Below are 16,920 nucleotides of genomic sequence, written 5' to 3' on the forward strand. Positions count from 1 at the left end.
TTTGGGCTGGAATAAATGGATTCAAACCCCACTTGCTCCACACATGTATTATGACATCGCTACCCAAGTTGAGTTTTAAAAAGTGCAAACAGTAATGAAACAATAATTTTACTCATATTTGTTTTATGCATCATCATTAATTTCTCTGAACCTGTTTACCATTAAACTGTAATAAAATAGTTGTACTGCTTTTGTAAACGGAAAAATTTCACTCAGCGTGGTCAAGTGCATTAAAATAGCCATTGCCAGTCAGCCAGAATTTACTATTGAGCATTAGGTAAACAGTAATGTCATTGGTTAGATTTGCTCTTACCAATTTATTTTCTGTGAGCTTTTTGTGCTGCAAGTTACAACTCTAAATGGTCTGGCATTCTGGACAGGAGATCTGGAACCCATAAAATAAAACATAAATTTGAGGAAAGAAGGACAGGATTAAGAGAAAAAAAGACAGGGAAAAGATAAAATGCATTGAAACTATTTTTTTAAACCTCAACAAGCTAGGGAACATAATTCCATGTTGTAAGAATTCATTTTCATGACCGGAGATTTTTTGATCATAATTAAAACTTAACACAACAATTTAAGTGTCTTTAGACTGAAATAGACAAGGCCTAACCGTATTAGTCTGAATTTAGACCATAACTACCACGTAAGTAAGGAGCGTCAAATTCCTCACTGTATTTGAATGATGAGCAAGATGGCATTTGATAGCAGTGCATCTTGGACAGCAACTTCTAGATTCCTGCGTAAGTTAATGATGAGCACTATTGGGTCTCATCATTTTTTGCACAATAAATTTGATGTCAATTTGATGTACTTTTTTGATTTAAAGTTCCCTTTTTTGACAACATTCTTTTGAAATTCCATTTTTCCAGTGCTATTTCTTTATCATTAAATATATAGTGAGATATTTTGCGCTGGAAGGGACTTAACTAGTTTCATTGCATGTTGTATGTAATATTGTTTTATTGAAAATATTTTGAAAAACTTTACACCCTGGTAAATGATAATGCAGTGAATTTTTGAACATTGCAGAACATCACTGATAAAGTAGCTAAGTTAGCTTATGGTTAGTTGCCTGCAACAGGTTCTGTGATACTGAAAGTAAAACTTGTTTCTGGGGTCACGCCTGTGAAGATTGCAAAAGCTGCAGCAACATTGCAAGATGGTAGCAAACTTATAAACAATTTATTTGACCTTGCAAAAAGATTACGTTATACTGGCAATTTTTTTTTCCAATGATAAGATTATATTTTTACTGCTTTAGTTATACTGCTGAAACGTTTTCACAAATCAGATTCACTTTATTAGTGTCCATGAGGTATTGGACCAAGTTAGTTATCGGTAAGCTATGATTCATTGAAAGCAGAACAGGAAGAGCTTATTATTTAATGATGGGCTCTGTCATCTCATTCACACAGATTATTTGGAGTTATGACCTTGTGGTTGTTCGACTTAAGCAAACCCAGCAAACCATTCATTTCAAGAACAGTTTGGGAAAGCCAGCAGACGCTGGCCTTACAGTTAATAGCTGCATCTCGTCAAAGTCCATATTTTTAAAAAAAGCTTTTGCCTTGCTCCTAATGAAGAGTTGCAACTTCAAGAATTGAAATATGACAACTTTAAAATAGACTGATTTCCTTGCTCCTTTCCTCCCTTTTTCAACGTAAAATAAATTGCATTTCCACTTTTACATTCCAAACTCATACTGGACGTGAAACATTAACTTTGTTTCTTTCTTCACAGATGCTGTCATGCCTGCTGAGTTCTCCAGCACTTTTGTGTTTTTTTAAAGGCATATTGTTGTTCTGTTTTCTGCCTTACTATATCACACTGAGCACCTAGTTTTACAGAATCATGATTATCTTGTAATTTATGTTTAATGTGAATGAATGTGGCTTCATAAGATCCACTTGATATTTGAAATTATAAACGTCCTCTGTGTACACCTAAATTATGGAATCATGGAATCCCTACAGTGTGTTAAGTGCACCAACCCTCTGAAGAGAATAGGCGGATCAATGACATGAATTTGAATCCACAGAAGTGTGAGGTGATACATTTTGTAATGAAGAACACGAGCAGGCAATATAAAGTAAGGGGTACAATTGGAAAAAGGGTGAAGGAGCAGACGGACATGAGTGTGTATGTCTACGCAGCAGTGAAAGTGGAAGAATAGGCGGAGAGAGCAACTATTAAAGCATATGGCATCATCAGCTTTATTAATGTAGACATAGAGAAGAAGAGCAAAGAGGTGATGCTGAATTGTATAAGACACTTATTAGAACTGAGTTGGAGCATTGTGTACAGTTCTGGGTGCCATGGTATCGGAAGGATGTTAATGCATCAGGGAGTACAGACACGATTTGCAAGAATGATCCCAGGAGACTTCAGTTATGAGGACAGATTGAAGAAGTTCTGACTGTGGACTTGATGGGCTAAATGGCTGCTTCTTGCATAATGAACCTACACTCATTCACTTTAAGATAGGTGGTTATTAGAGGCAGTAAATCTAATAGCTTTGAACTTTCACAATTCCCTAAGTTCTGGAGCAGCTTCTATGGATTGGAAGGAAGGAAATGTAATATGCTATTAAAGATAGGTGAAAGAAAGAAAGCATCGAAATGTAGGGCATTCAGATTACATTATAATCTGTTACATCTAAAACTCAAACTACAGTTCTCAGTTATCCAGCGTATTTCTTGTACATACATGTGACTCCAGAATTGGTCGTTATGGCCCCAGTAGTTGATGGTTAATTGACACAGTTTTTCCAGGCACTACATCAGTGGCCTTTGCAGTCGAAGAAGTTCTGTTTCCAGGCTGATTTAGAGGATGGGCAGGGACATGTTTCATACATGGCAAGTATCCCTTGTCATTATCCCACATCACACACTTTAATCAGCTCTGTCCCATTCCCATGAAACACATACTCACATTTATTAACACTTGTAGATAAATGTGTTAAAGAGTGCGTTACTTTGGAAACATGGAAAGTATCGTATTTGGATAAACAAAATCATTTTATTACAGCTTTGTTATGTTTTGTCAGTGTTTTACTTCTCAGGTATATACTTTAATGTAATCCTCCCACTTGTGGTTAGGAATTTTAACGAGAAAATTCCAAACCAAGAAAAAGGTATTTTGTTCTCAGGCATTTCAAACTGGAGACATTACAGTATGACATTAGGACACTTAAAATAAAAATCATACATATGCACAGAGTCAACAGCATTTTTAAGAAAACATATTTTTAAAAAATTGTGTTTTGCAAATCAGTACTTTTTTGAGGTTCTAACTAGTCAGCAAAATGAATGGGAACCTTCAAGACGTGATGTTCAGATTTTCAAAAATAATTTCAGGAAGTGCTGCACAAAAGATAATAACCCAAAATTAGGGTTCATGTGAGAGAAAGTATACATTACCATGGATTGAGAATCGGTTAATGGACGGAAAACAAACCAGGATTGAACAGATCATTCTTGGGTTGACAGAGGACAACTAATGGGAAAACTGCAATTTTACAATCTACTTCAATCCTATAGATCAACTGACTAAATATAATATATCCAGGTTTTCTGACAATGCAAAGGTAGGCGAGAAAATAAGAATAGAAAAAACAGAATTTTTTAAAATTATATTTCACTAGAAAATGTTCATATTCAGAGCTATCTGGATTGTCCACTGTTTTTGTCTATGTTACCATGTTTCAATATGTTTCCCATTCACTGGGCCAGTGAGTAATTTTTGGAATTATAAAGTGTTTGTGTATAATTATCCATGAATTTCAATTGAACAATGCAGCAACATAATTTTTACAAAATGCATATTTAATAAAGTTACCATTAAAAAGTTACAAGCAGCAGAACTGACAAAACCTTTTTTTGCCTTATTTCTTGAAAGAAACCCAGATCAGTTCCCTTGTCCTCTTCTGTGCCCTTCCTCCCCTCCCACCCTCTCATGCCTTGTCCCTTCCCATGCTATGACGCTCTCCTGCCCACTCCTCCCAACACATGCCTTGCCCTAGAATGCACGATAGCCCTTTTGCTCTCCCCCTACACCCTGCCTCCCTTCCACTATTCTCCACCATGGCGTACGCCCCTCCAACCCTCCCTCACCCCCGTCCCCTCATGCCCTGCGACCCTTCCTCCTGCACACTTAGCAAGCTGTGCTGCCACCCCATCGCTCCCACCCTTCCTCTAGAATTTGAGGGCACTGTTTCAAATAAGTGGATGGCCATTTAACTGAGATAAGAATTTCATTAAAAAGGTTTGAAATTACTTACAGTATATTTTTACTGTCAGCTTTACGAACATCTGATTTCCTTATTTCTGTTGACTTTTTTCTTTTTCTATCCAAGTGGCAGTCTTTAATTTCAGATTAATATTTGCACATAATGAAGGCTTGCATGGTAATAGACAGGGTTTGTATCCTCCTATACTTACAGCCTCCAGACATCACTCCAGATCAACTGGTGCTCTGTATACCTCAGAAACATACTCAGCTGCAGGTGAAAATTCGGGTAACAGCATGCCAATGTTATTTGTGCAAACTTTCCAACTTAGCACCTTTTTGCTTGGCATGCTCCTAAACCTATTTCCACAAAGGATAATTTTGTAATCCTTACTTTCTCATCAAAGTGGTAATTATATTTTTAAAGATATTGTTTTGGCTACAGTGTTTTTAAATGGGAATGTTGCTGCAGAGAATTTTGTACTTCTGGATGTTGACAGGAAATAAGAAATTCAACATAATTTTATTTCTTGCATCTCTCCCTCTGTCTCTCTTATGTGCACTTCCCTTCCCAGAGACCTAAAAATTCTTGACCCCTCCCTCACTTTGTATTTTTTTCCCCCTCTGGCACTATTATTGCACTTCCCACTGTTCAAGACATTGTTTCCCCTAGGTAAAATTAGGAGTTGCTCTTTAAGATAGTATGCGGATAAATTTCTTGAAAAAGGTGTGAATCTGCATGACTACTCAGTCATCGATTACGTTGAAGACGTAAATTTTTTGGGAAGATTCCTACCCTTATTTCTCCCATTTTTGCTCTCAATTTCTCTCTCATCATCTCAGTTGGTAGGGTTTTACACAGCATTAGGATCATAGTAATTACAACTCCGAAGGTGACCATTCTGGCCCATTACACTTTGCAATTTAAAACTTCTGAAATTATAATCTCTCTAACTTTTCTCCATTCTTCTTCTAATTTTTAATCCACTTTTTAAAAAAGTCTTGCAGTTTTAGTTTCAAACACGTGTTATAAAATGTGCCATTCTTATGATGGAATTTCCTCTGTGTTCTAGAAATAATTTTCAGTTTTTGGCCCTTGTTATGAATTCATCTCTTGGATAACATTTCATTATGAGCCCTCATAAAATCATTATCTTGTATAAATTCATTATCAGTCATTTTTGTCGTAATCATTGGCCTGTATGTGTGTAAAATCCATTTTCTTTTTGATGGCCTTTTTCTATGTGCACTTCTACCTGTCAAGATCTGTACTCTAGTTCTCTGTTCCTGTCATAGAAAGTACATACTGGGCAGAGATGAAAATCACATAATACATATGAAACTTGGAATGAAAACAAAAGGTAAAAATGTAGCTTTTCCAGAGGTTGCAAATTGAGTTCTGCTAATAAGCCCGTTTGCTTGCATCAAAGATCTAGTGAGCAGTGTCATAGCAAAGCTCTGCAGCATAAATGTCATTTAAAATATCTGTTCAGTGTAAACTGATAGGATAGGCAGAAACTTTTATGGTGTTTTTTTTTCTGTTGTGATACTTTGCCTTAATGTTTATGTATAATCACAATATGTTATGCATGTAACATTCTATTCTGTTTGAACATATTTTTCAGTGATCCTAACTGGTACCTCATTTGAAATTTGCTTTCCCTGAAGATTTATTAGAAATGTGATGTTTATTGAACTGCTTTAATAATTGCCTTATTTTATTTCTTGATGATTAAAATAGCAGGGTCCGATCGCTATGGGTTTAATCAGTCCAGTAGGCTGTCTGCGTCCGTGAGTGCCATGCGAGTTCTCAACACCGGATCTGATGTGGAGGAAGCTGTTGCAGATGCTTTGGTATGTACAGTTAAATTATTTGATCATTTATTTGCCATTTGTCATCTGAATACTGCTACTTTTTATTTTTAAAGATTATTGTTATGATGCAAAATGTTCTGTCATTTGTCAAGATCCCCATAGGGGCTGAAAAACCAAAAGAATCGAGTTTACTGAATGACCCCAACAATAAGGCCAAAGATCAAGCTTTCACTTTTTTATAACTTTTACATGAACAATTAGATCAAAATCAACATAAACATGAATTAACAGGTAAAGGTAATAAATTACAACTTGCACCTTAAATTGCAGATACAACAAAGATCCATCTCACTGATTTACTAAGTAGTTCACTTAACATAATATGGTACCAACTTCAGCCACAAAGTTCTTTAAAGCCCCAAACGTCAGGCAGAATTCTAATTGCTTTTTAAGGATTTAGTCACCAATGTTTGTCCAAAAGCAGCTCCCAAACAACTAGAGCTCCACAGACATTGACTTTACCCAAATGGTGCCCTGCAAACTGCTCCAAATCTTAATGGAATGGAGTCACCAAAAGCATCTTATCTTGCAATTCTTGTAACAAGCCTGGATCTTGTTGCATCAGTTCCTTTAAATAAAGAACTTATTTTCCATATCTGTGTGTGAGATCCAGTCTTCACATTCATCATTTTTTGGCAGTGCTAAACCTCTCCTCCAGCACACTTGGTCACGTCCACCCAGGGTTCGCAGCAGAAATGTTGAGTTGGGGTAATAGCCTACTCCCACAGTTGACAAGAGTCACTTATTTCCTAGGACTGGTGTTTCCATTTTGCAGAGTTTCTCTTCTTTCCTCAGCATCACAGATGCACTCTCCCAGTTGATGCCAGTCACCAAATCCCACTGACTTCACACCTCAGTTATCCTCTGCTATCACAGAACAGTTAATTCGAAAAATCATTGAAACGCTACCTTAAATTGAAATTAAAGTACCAGCCATGTAAGTTGCCTAACTCGACCTGTGCTGTATATTAGTAGCAATCCAAAACTCTCCTCTTGGTTTTATATTCTCATCAGAACTTGCTACCTTTAAGAATAATTACTCGCTAGGCAATCTCTGTTGCTTTCAAGCCGTGCCAATACCGCAGCCACATAGAGTAAAGAGAGGTGGCAAGATAGAGAACTCAAGGTCTTCATGCTTTTTCCCTCACACAAATACATCATGTGGTTGTGAATTCCAAAACCTCACCTTATTCAGGTAAATGTGTTATGTGTTAGACAGAATACGGAGTGGGCAAAATGTGGATTCTTGGGAGGTTGATTTAGTTTGCCATCCTTGTAAACCTGCTGTTTATTCTGCTCCACAAAACCCCAGGCCAAGCAGACTGTCTACTTTCATGGGCCCAAAGTTCCCTGTGGAAATATTCTGGTCTAAGATTTTCCTCTTTGTGGCACTGGCTTCAATGCAGTGACTCTCATTTGTGCCACATTGTTGCTGCTCTAGTACTGACTGAAGAATCACTCCATAAAGAATGAGAGTAGGAGATAACTGACAGTCTCAGCATTCTCTGCTCATAGTTACATAGAACGTAGAACATTACAGCACAGTACAGGCCCTTCGGCCCTCAATGTTGTGCCGACCTGTCATACCAATCTGAAGCCCATCTAACCTACACTATACCATGTACATCCATGTGCTTGTCCAATGACGACTTAAATGTACTTAAGTTGGCAAATCTACTACCGTTGCAGGCAGTGTTCCATTCCCTTACTACTCTTTGAGTAAAGAAACTACCTCTGACATCTGTCCTATATCTTTCACCGCTCAATTTAAAGCTATGCCCTCTCGTGCTCGCCGTCACCATCCGAGGAAAAAGGCTCTCCCTATCCACCCTATCTAACCCTCTGATTATTTTGTGTGTCTCAATTAAATCACCTCTCAACCTTCTTTATAACGAAAACAGCCTCAAGTACCTTAGCCTTTCCTTGTAAGACCTACCCTCCATACCAGGCAACATCTTAGTAAATCTCCTCTACACCTTTTCCAAAGCTTCCACATCCTTCTTATAATGCGGTGACCAGAACTGTACACAATATTCCAAGTGCAGCCGCACCAGAGTTTTGTACAGCTGCAGCATAACCTCTTGGTTCCGGAACTCGATCCCTCTATTGACACAAACTTAAACACTAAGGTATTTGCCTTCTTAACAGCCCTGTCAACCTGGGTGGCAACTTTCAAGGATCCGTGTACATGGACACCGAGATCTCTCTGCTCATCTACACTACCAAGAATCTTACCGGTTACTCCTACCAAAGTGCATCACCTCACACTTGTCTGCATTAAACTCCATTTGCCACCTCTCAGCCCAGCTCTGCAGCTTATCTATGTCTCTCTGTAACCTATACCATCCTTCGTCATTATCCACAACTCCACCGACCTTAGTGTCGTCTGCAAATTTACTAACCCATCCTTCTACGCCCTCATCCAGGTCATTTATGAAAATGACAAACAGCAGTGATCCCAACACCGACCCTTGCGGTACACCACTAGTAACTGGTCTCCAGGATGAACATTTCCCATCAACTACCTCCCTCTGTCTTCTTTCAGCAAGCCAATTTCCGATCCAAACTGCTATATCTCCCACAATTCCATTCCTCCGCATTTTGTACAATAGGCTATTGTGGGGAACCTTATCGAACGCCTTGCTGAAATCCATATACACCACATCAACCAGTTTACTCTCATCTACCTGTTTGGTCACCTTCTTGAAGAACTTGAAGATTGGAACCTCCTTCGAGCAGAAGATTTGAATGGAGCTGTTTTTGTAAGGTGTGTTCAGGAGGGTTTCCTAACGCAGTACGTTGACAGGCCGACGAGGGGAGAGGCCATTCTAGATTTGGTGCTCGGAAACGAGCCGGGGCAGGTATCAGATCTTGTGGTGGGAGAGCATTTTGGTGATAGTGACCATAACTGCCTCACATTCTACATAGCTATGGAGAAGGAGAGGATTAGGCAAAATGGGAGGATATTTAATTGGGGAAGAGGAAACTATGATGCGATTAGACATGAGTTTGGAAGCATGGACTGGGAGCAGTTGTTCCATGGTAAGGGAACTATAGACATGTGGAGACTGTTTAAGGAACAGTTGTTGGGCGTGATGAGTAAATATGTCCCTCTGAGACAGGCAAGAAGGGGTAAGATAAAGGAACCTTGGATGACGAGAGCGGTGGAGCTTCTTGTGAAAAGGAAGAAGGTAGCTTACATAAGGTGGAGGAAGCTAGGGTCAAGTTCAGCTGGTGAGGATTACATGCAGGCAAGGAAGGAGCTCAAAAATGGTCTGAGGAGAGCCAGGAGGGGGCACGAGAAAGGCTTGGCAGAAGGAATCCGGGAAAACACAAAGGCATTTTACACTTATGTGAGGATTAAGAGAATGGTCACAGAAAGAGTAGGGCCGATCAGGGATAGCATAGGGAACTTGTGTGTGGAGCCTGAGGAGGTAGGGGAAGCCCTAAATGAGTTTTTTGCTTCTGTCTTTACGAAAGAAACGAACTTTGTAGTGAATGAAACCTTTGAAGAGCAGGTGTGCATGCTGGAATGGATAGAGATAGAGGAAGCTGATGTGCTGAAAATTTTGTCAAACATTAAGATTGACAAGTCGCCAGGCCCAGACCAGATTTGTCCTCGGCTGCTTTGGGAAGCGAGAAATGCAATTGCTTCGCCACTTGCGAAGATCTTTGCATCCTCGCTCTCCACTGGAGTCGTACCTGAGGACTGGAGAGAGGCAAATGTAATTCCTCTCTTCAAGAAAGGAAATAGGGAAATCCCCGGCAATTATAGACCGGTAAGTCTCACGTCTGTCGTCTGCAAGGTGTTAGAAAGGATTCTGAGGGATAAGATTTATGACCATCTGGAAGAGCATGGCTTGATCAAATACAGTCAACACGGCTTTGTGAGGGGTAGGTCATGCCTTACAAACCTTATCGAGTTTTTTGAGGATGTGACTAGAAAAGTTGATGAGGGTCGAGCTGTGGATGTGGTGTATATGGACTTCAGTAAGGCATTTGATAAGGTTCCCCATGGTAGGCTCATTCAGAAGGTCAGGAGGAATGGGATACAGGGGAACTTAGCTGCTTGGATACAGAATTGGCTGGCCAACAGAAGACAGCGAGTGGTAGTAGAAGGAAAATATTCTGCCTGGAAGTCAGTGGTGAGTGGGGTTCCACAGGGCTCTGTCCTTGGGCCTCTACTGTTTGTAATTTTTATTAATGACTTGGATGAGGGGATTGAAGGATGGGTCAGCAAGTTTGCAGACGACACAAAGGTCGGAGGTGTCGTTGACAGTATAGAGGGCTGTTGTAGGCTGCAGCGGGACATTGACAGGATGCAGAGATGGGCTGAGAGGTAGCAGATGGACTTCAACCTGGATAAATGCGAGGTGATGCATTTTGGAAGGTCGAATTTGAAAGCTGAGTACAGGATTAAGGATAGGATTCTTGGCAGCGTGGAGGAACAGAGGGATCTTGGTGTGCAGATACATCGATCCCTTAAAATGGCCACCCAAGTGGACAGGGTTGTTAAGAAAGCATATGGTGTTTTGGCTTTCATTAACAGGGGGATTGAGTTTAAGAGTCGTGAGATCTTGTTGCAGCTCTATAAAACTTTGGTTAGACCGCACTTGGAATACTGCGTCCAGTTCTGGTCGCCCTTTTATAGGAAAGATGTGGATGCTTTAGAGAGGGTTCAGAGGAGGTTTACCTGGATGCTGCCTGGACTGGAGGGCTTATCTTATGAAGAGAGGTTGACTGAGCTCGGTCTCTTTTCATTGGAGAAAAGGAGGAGGAGAGGGGACCTAATTGAGGTATACAAGATAATGAGAGGCATAGATAGAGTTGATAGCCAGAGACTATTTCCCAGGGCAGAAATGGCTAGCACGAGGGGCCATAGTTTTAAGCTGGTTGGTGGAAAGTATAGAGGGGATGTCAGAGGCAGGTTCTTTACGCAGAGAGTTGTGAGAGCATGGAATGCGTTGCCAGCAGCAGTTGTGGAAGCAAGGTCATTGGGGTCATTTAAGAGACTGCTGGACATGTATATGGTCACAGAAATTTGAGGGTGCATACATGAGGATCAATGGTCGGCACAACATTGTGGGCTGAAGGGCCTGTTCTGTGCTGTACTGTTCTATGTTCTATGTTCTAACTCAATAAGGTTTTTGAGGCACGACCTACCCTTCACAAAACCATGCTGACTATCCCTAATCAAATTATTCTTTTCCAGATGATTATAAATTCTATCTCTTATAACCTTTTCCAACACTTTACCAACAACTGAGGTAAGGCTCACTGGTCTATAATTACCAGGGTTGTCTCTACTCCCCTTCTTGAACAGGGGAACCACATTTGCTAGCTTCCAGTCGCCTGGCACTATTCCTGTAGACAATGACAAGTTAAAGATCAATGTCAAAGGCTCGGCAATCTCCTCCCTGCCTTCCCAGAGGATCTGAGGATAAATCCCATTTGGCCTATCTCCTCCCTGGTATCCCAGAGGATCCTAGGATAAATCCCATCCGGCAGTATCCACAACTCTGCCGACCTTAGTGTTGTCTGCAAATTTACTAAACCATTCTTCTGCACCCTCATCCAGGTCATTTATAAAAATGATGAATGAAATGATGTCACCAAGCTGACCTGGCCGCTCCATCCCAGTCTACTGCTGTTTTGGAGACTTAATTTCCCTTGTGCCTTCTTTCACACTGCAGCCATCTTAAAATGTTGCAGATCATGAGAAAAGGCATGGATGTATACTTCAGCAGCAGATTAATTGAGGCAAGAGTCAACTAAAATCTGCAACATTTTAAGATGGCTGCAGTGTGAAAGAAGGCACAAGGGAAATTAAGTCTCCAAAACAGCAATAGACTGGGCTGGAGCGGCCAGGTCAGCTTGGTGACATCATTTCATTCGTCATTTTTATAAATGACCTGGATGACGGTGCAGAAGGATGGGATAGTAAATTTGCAGACAACACTAAGGTCGGTTCTATAAAGCAATGTTACAGCAATGGAAATGATGTTACTGTGGATGTGTGTTCGGAATCTCAGCCTGGGGTCAGGTATCACCCTGAGATTGTGGCTAGACTGGTTCAGCAATCGGCGGTTCCCAAGAAGCAGAGTTGTAACTGGAACTGGAGATAATGGTTTCGTTTATCCCAAAGTTAAATTGGCAGAAATTTCTGCTCGTCTGATACTGAATGTAAGATTATCAGTCTGATAATTTAGAGACAAGTAGAGGAACTGAAAGAGGTGGCAACAAGGGAAAGCTTGGCATACATATGAAAACTGACATGTTTCTGGATGACTATGCCAAGAGACAGAATGTAAATGAGAAAAAGGAAGTGGCTCAGATATGGAACTTCACTGAAATAAAGGCACAAAATATTACAAATACCCGGAAGATCAAGTACAGCAAACTTTGTTTTAAGTGGCACTCTTGATGAACCAGCAAAAATTATTCTAGTTTTTTAAATTTATTTACCTCAACATAAATGTGCTTGTTGTTCAATTGAATAGCTACATGAAATATCAACAGCTGATTCAATTTCCAGTCGATCTCTCCTCAAACACTGAGGTCTGAGTAGTCAGTTGAGTTAAGAAGCGAGGATGCTGTCTACCATTATGTTCTATTTAAGGCAAAGTTGCATTATTATTTACATTATTAGTTTTGCAAACAAAATGTTACAATGATGTGTATACCCCTACATTATGTTTCTATTACTTAGTGTGTATTTTTACGTTGGTTATGCAGATCTCTTGATTATCTGGAATATTTGATCAAACAGCACACTTCTGGACCCATAGATGCCAGTTAATAAAAAGTTTTCTGTAAAATCTGGAGAGTGAGGTACAAAGTTCAGGTTTCAGGCTGATGACCTTTCATCAGATTTGTCTTCACATCATTGACCTGAAACTTGAATTTTGTTTCTTTCTCCACAGCTATTGCTTAACTGCTGACTATTTCCAGACAGTAGTGCAAATCCAAAGATAAAATCAGATGGTCAGTATTGGAATAAAATTAATGAAGATGCGGTGGAGTTGGTATAGACCACGAACAAACAGATTCAAATTTATCGACAGGTGGTGATAACTGAACTCAGCCCAGAAGCTTTATCAAAGTAGATTATCAGAGATGTACTGATGAAGCTATTTCCTTTGAAATTAAGTTTATGTAGCTGAACAGAATTGATTGCAGTGCAAAAAGAAAGATAGCAGTAAAGCTGAAGGTTATTGTAAGGTCTAAACGAAGCAAAATCTATTTCAGATAACAAAGTGTGAAGCTGGATGAACACAGCAGACGAAGCAGCATCTCAGGAGCACAAAAGCTGACATTTTGGGCCTAGACCCTCGAAAGGTCAGCTTTTGTGCTCCTGAGATGCAGCTTGGCCTGCTGTGTTCATCCAGCTTCACGCTTTGTTATCTTGGATTCTCCAGCATCTGCAGTTCCCATTATCTCTGATCAAAATCTCTTTCAGTCCAGGCAAGTGAAGTTCTAATTGTGAAGACTGTACTGAATCTGAAAAGCGGGTAAAATCAGTTTCCCAGTCAAAGGCTCAGCAGGAAATTAGGAGTTCCTGAGTTCAAGCTGGAGATTGGCCGTTAACTATAAGCTATAACTATATACTATAAACATATGCAGCAGATCAGAGGTGCAATTGAACTTATAAAATAGATCAGTGCAGAAGGATAGCCATTCTCTGGAAGGTATAGGGATCAAAAATATCAGGCAGAAGCAGCATAAACCAGAAGTTAACTTAATTAACCTGCTTTTACAGTCAGGAGAACTAAACAGTCTGTCACAACCCCGAGAGGGAAAGAGTGCTTATAATCAACCCCCACTTTTCTATGAACTGCTTCAAATGATTAATTAAATTGCTACGATTGTTGCCGACTACAGTGTTGTAGAAGATCCTCAGTTCAGGAGTTGGTCATTTGGATCTCGATCATTGCTAAAGCTAGAAATTTTATTTTTCCCAAAATCCTTATTGTTTTTCACACTTAGATAGTCAGAAAAAGACACGTATTTGCTTGCAGGATTTCTCGAGGTCTGTGAAAAATTACGATTAAATATCCAAATGTGTTACTAAGCTACTTTTCAACCAACAAGCATTGATTCTAGCTTGTTTCAAAAATATCAAATCCAGCTTCTCCAAAAATTACTTAGCTTTGTATAATTACGCCATTCCATGTTAATCCTTCGAGTTGCAAAAAAAACGCACCTTGGTATATTCTCTGCAACGCATCACGATCGAATTTCAATTTTTTTCCCATTTTAACAACTGAAGAAAATTTTACATTTAGAAGAGAGGAGATTTGAGGAGCAAGGACAATGGATGAGCAAGGTTAGAGGTGTTGTACGCACAATTTTATGGAGAGTTGATTACACATGAGCCACTATAAAGCCTACTAACATAATTCCCTCGGCTATGTCTATGAAGTAATCGAATAATTGGTCATTTGTCTTCTTGCTCTTTATGCAATTTTATGTGGTCATTATTTTGCATACAGTTTGATAACGATCCAGTCATTTTTAAATTTCATTTTGGGCCGTGGGCTTTGCTGACTGGGCCCATCCGTGATTGCCCTTGAGAAGGTGGTACTGAGCGGCCTTCTTGAACTGTCGCAGTCCCTTTTGTGTATTCAGACATACAATGTCTTGAGGGAGGAAGTTCCAGGATATTTTTCCCAGTGACACTGCAGGAATGGTGATGTATTTCTCAGTCAAGATGGTGTCTTAGAAGTAATTGACAGTATCTAAAAGACTAAGACATTTCTGATTATTGCTAATGTGAGATATCAGTACTTTATTTCTTGGATCATGATTTGTCAAGATTTTAAAAATTGTTTTTGCAATGTTCTCTTTTCCCTGTCTTCACTGAAGAATGGTTTCTTGAAGAAATATAGATTATTCTCCTGCATTTGATCAAGCAGTTCCTTATGTTTGAATCTTGACAATAAGTTAGGCAAGGCATAAGATGCATCTGGTTTACACAAAGCTAAGTGTGGATGTGTTCAGAAGGAAAATATAAAGTGCCTTCAGAAGGATTTGGACAGGGTTAGTCATTGGGCAAGAAAATGGTTGACAACATTGAAAAATGTGAGGTTATCTACTTTGGTCAGAGAAACAGATGTGCAGACTATTTCTTAAATTGTAAGAGGTTAAACGGTGTACATGTGCAAGGGGACTGAGATGTCCTTGTCAAGGAGTCACTGAAGGAAGTGTAGCAAGCTATTTGGAAGACTAATGGAATATAAGCCTTTATTGCAAGGGGATTTATGTGCAGTAGTAGACAAGTCTTGTTTCAGTTTTATAAGTTGGTTAATTTGCACCTGAAGGACTGTGCGTAGTTTTGGTCTTCTTGTTTCAAGGAAGGTATTATTCCTACAGGGGGAGTACAACAAAAGTTCACAGACATGTTCCTCGGATGGGAGTGAAGAGAGATTGGGAAAACTGGGCCTGTAGAGCTTTGAAGAATGAGAGATGATTTTATTGAAACTTACAAAATTCTTTAAGGCATATTTGGGATAAATGCAGGTGAAATGTTTCAGTTGACTGGGGAATCATAACCAGAGTCACAATTTTAAACAAATGATGGATGCCATGGAAGTCTAAGATGAGAAATTATTTCCCTGAGAGGGTTGTGAATCGTTGGAACTCTCTACGTCAGAGAGCTGTGGAGACCGTGTCTTTGAATATGTTTAAAACAGACTTTGGTGGATTTTTGATTGCCTGTGATTTAGAGGGTTATGGGGACAGGGTGTATACAAGGCTTTGAAGTGTTCGATCACTCCTGATCATATTAAATGATCGCCAGGCTTGATAGGCTGAATGGCCTGCTCCTATTCCTATGTTTGTGGTGGAGTTTCCCGGGCATCGATATTGGGAGGCTTCTCCTTTCTGATAGACGACCTAGACCTTCGTATACAAGGGAAAGTTTCAAAGTTTGTGGATAACTCAAAACTCAGTAATATATTAAATGAGAGAAGGACTACAGAACTCCAAAAAGATGGTGGAATGAGTGTGTCAGTGGCAAATGAACGTGAATGCAGAGAAGCACAAAGTGATGTATTTTTGTATGGAGAACATTGAAAAACAATTTAAAATAAAGAATATAATTCTAAGGTGGGTGTAGGAGCAGAGGGACCTGAGTGCCGATGTGCACAGATCGTTAAAGGTGGCCCAACAAGTAGAGCAGCAAATAAAGCATATAGTATCTTCAGTTTTACTGATGGAAGCATAGAGTACAAAAGCTAAGAGGTGATGCTGAACTTGCATAAGACTTGTATTAGACTTCAGTTTCATTCTGGCCACCACATTATTAGAAGGTTGTGAATGCTTTGGAGAGAAGGCAGAAACAACTTAAAAGAATCATTTGAGGCATGAGAAACTTAAGATATGAGAAGAAGTTGGGACTGTTCTCCTTGGAGAGAAGGCTGACAGCTGATTAGATAAAGATTTTCATAATCATGGGCAGCTGGATAGAGTAGGGAGGGAGAAACTGTTCCCATTTGTAAAAGGAACATGAATGAAAGGGCATAGATTTAAAGTAATTTGTAAAAGAATCAAGGGTGATATGAGAAAAAACATTTTCTCTCAATGAATAGTTCGGGTTTGGAATGCATTGCCTGGAATTGTGGTGGACACAGGTTCAACTAAGGCATCCAAGAGGGCATTGAATGATAATTTAGATCAAAATTTTGGACAAGGACATAGGGAAAAGCAAGATGTGAGCACTAGATACTGATGCTCGTTTGAAGAGCTAGTGTAAGCATGATGAGCCAAATAGCCACTTCTTGTGCCGTAAGACTTCAGTGATGTTCCTGACGT

At 39.6% G+C, this 16,920-nt stretch overlaps 1 protein-coding gene across 36 annotated transcripts in view; it reads left to right on the forward strand.

Annotated features, from left to right (window-relative positions):
• clasp2 (cytoplasmic linker associated protein 2) overlaps nucleotides 1-16,920 on the forward strand; it is a 380,999-nt gene that overhangs the window by 248,796 nt on the left and 115,283 nt on the right. For 18 of the 36 annotated variants that reach the window (XM_048530161.2, XM_059645804.1, XM_048530163.2 and 15 more), the window contains 2 exons: nucleotides 4,448-4,522; nucleotides 5,975-6,087. In XM_048530161.2, the coding sequence (XP_048386118.1) occupies nucleotides 4,448-4,522; nucleotides 5,975-6,087 (188 nt within the window). The remainder of the gene's footprint in view (nucleotides 1-4,447; nucleotides 4,523-5,974; nucleotides 6,088-16,920) is intronic. The other 18 variants (XM_059645794.1, XM_048530168.2, XM_059645798.1 and 15 more) reach the window with 4 other exon arrangements.

The sequence above is a fragment of the Stegostoma tigrinum genome, chromosome 5, assembly GCF_030684315.1.
Source record: "Stegostoma tigrinum isolate sSteTig4 chromosome 5, sSteTig4.hap1, whole genome shotgun sequence".
Classification (NCBI taxonomy): domain Eukaryota; kingdom Metazoa; phylum Chordata; class Chondrichthyes; order Orectolobiformes; family Stegostomatidae; genus Stegostoma; species Stegostoma tigrinum.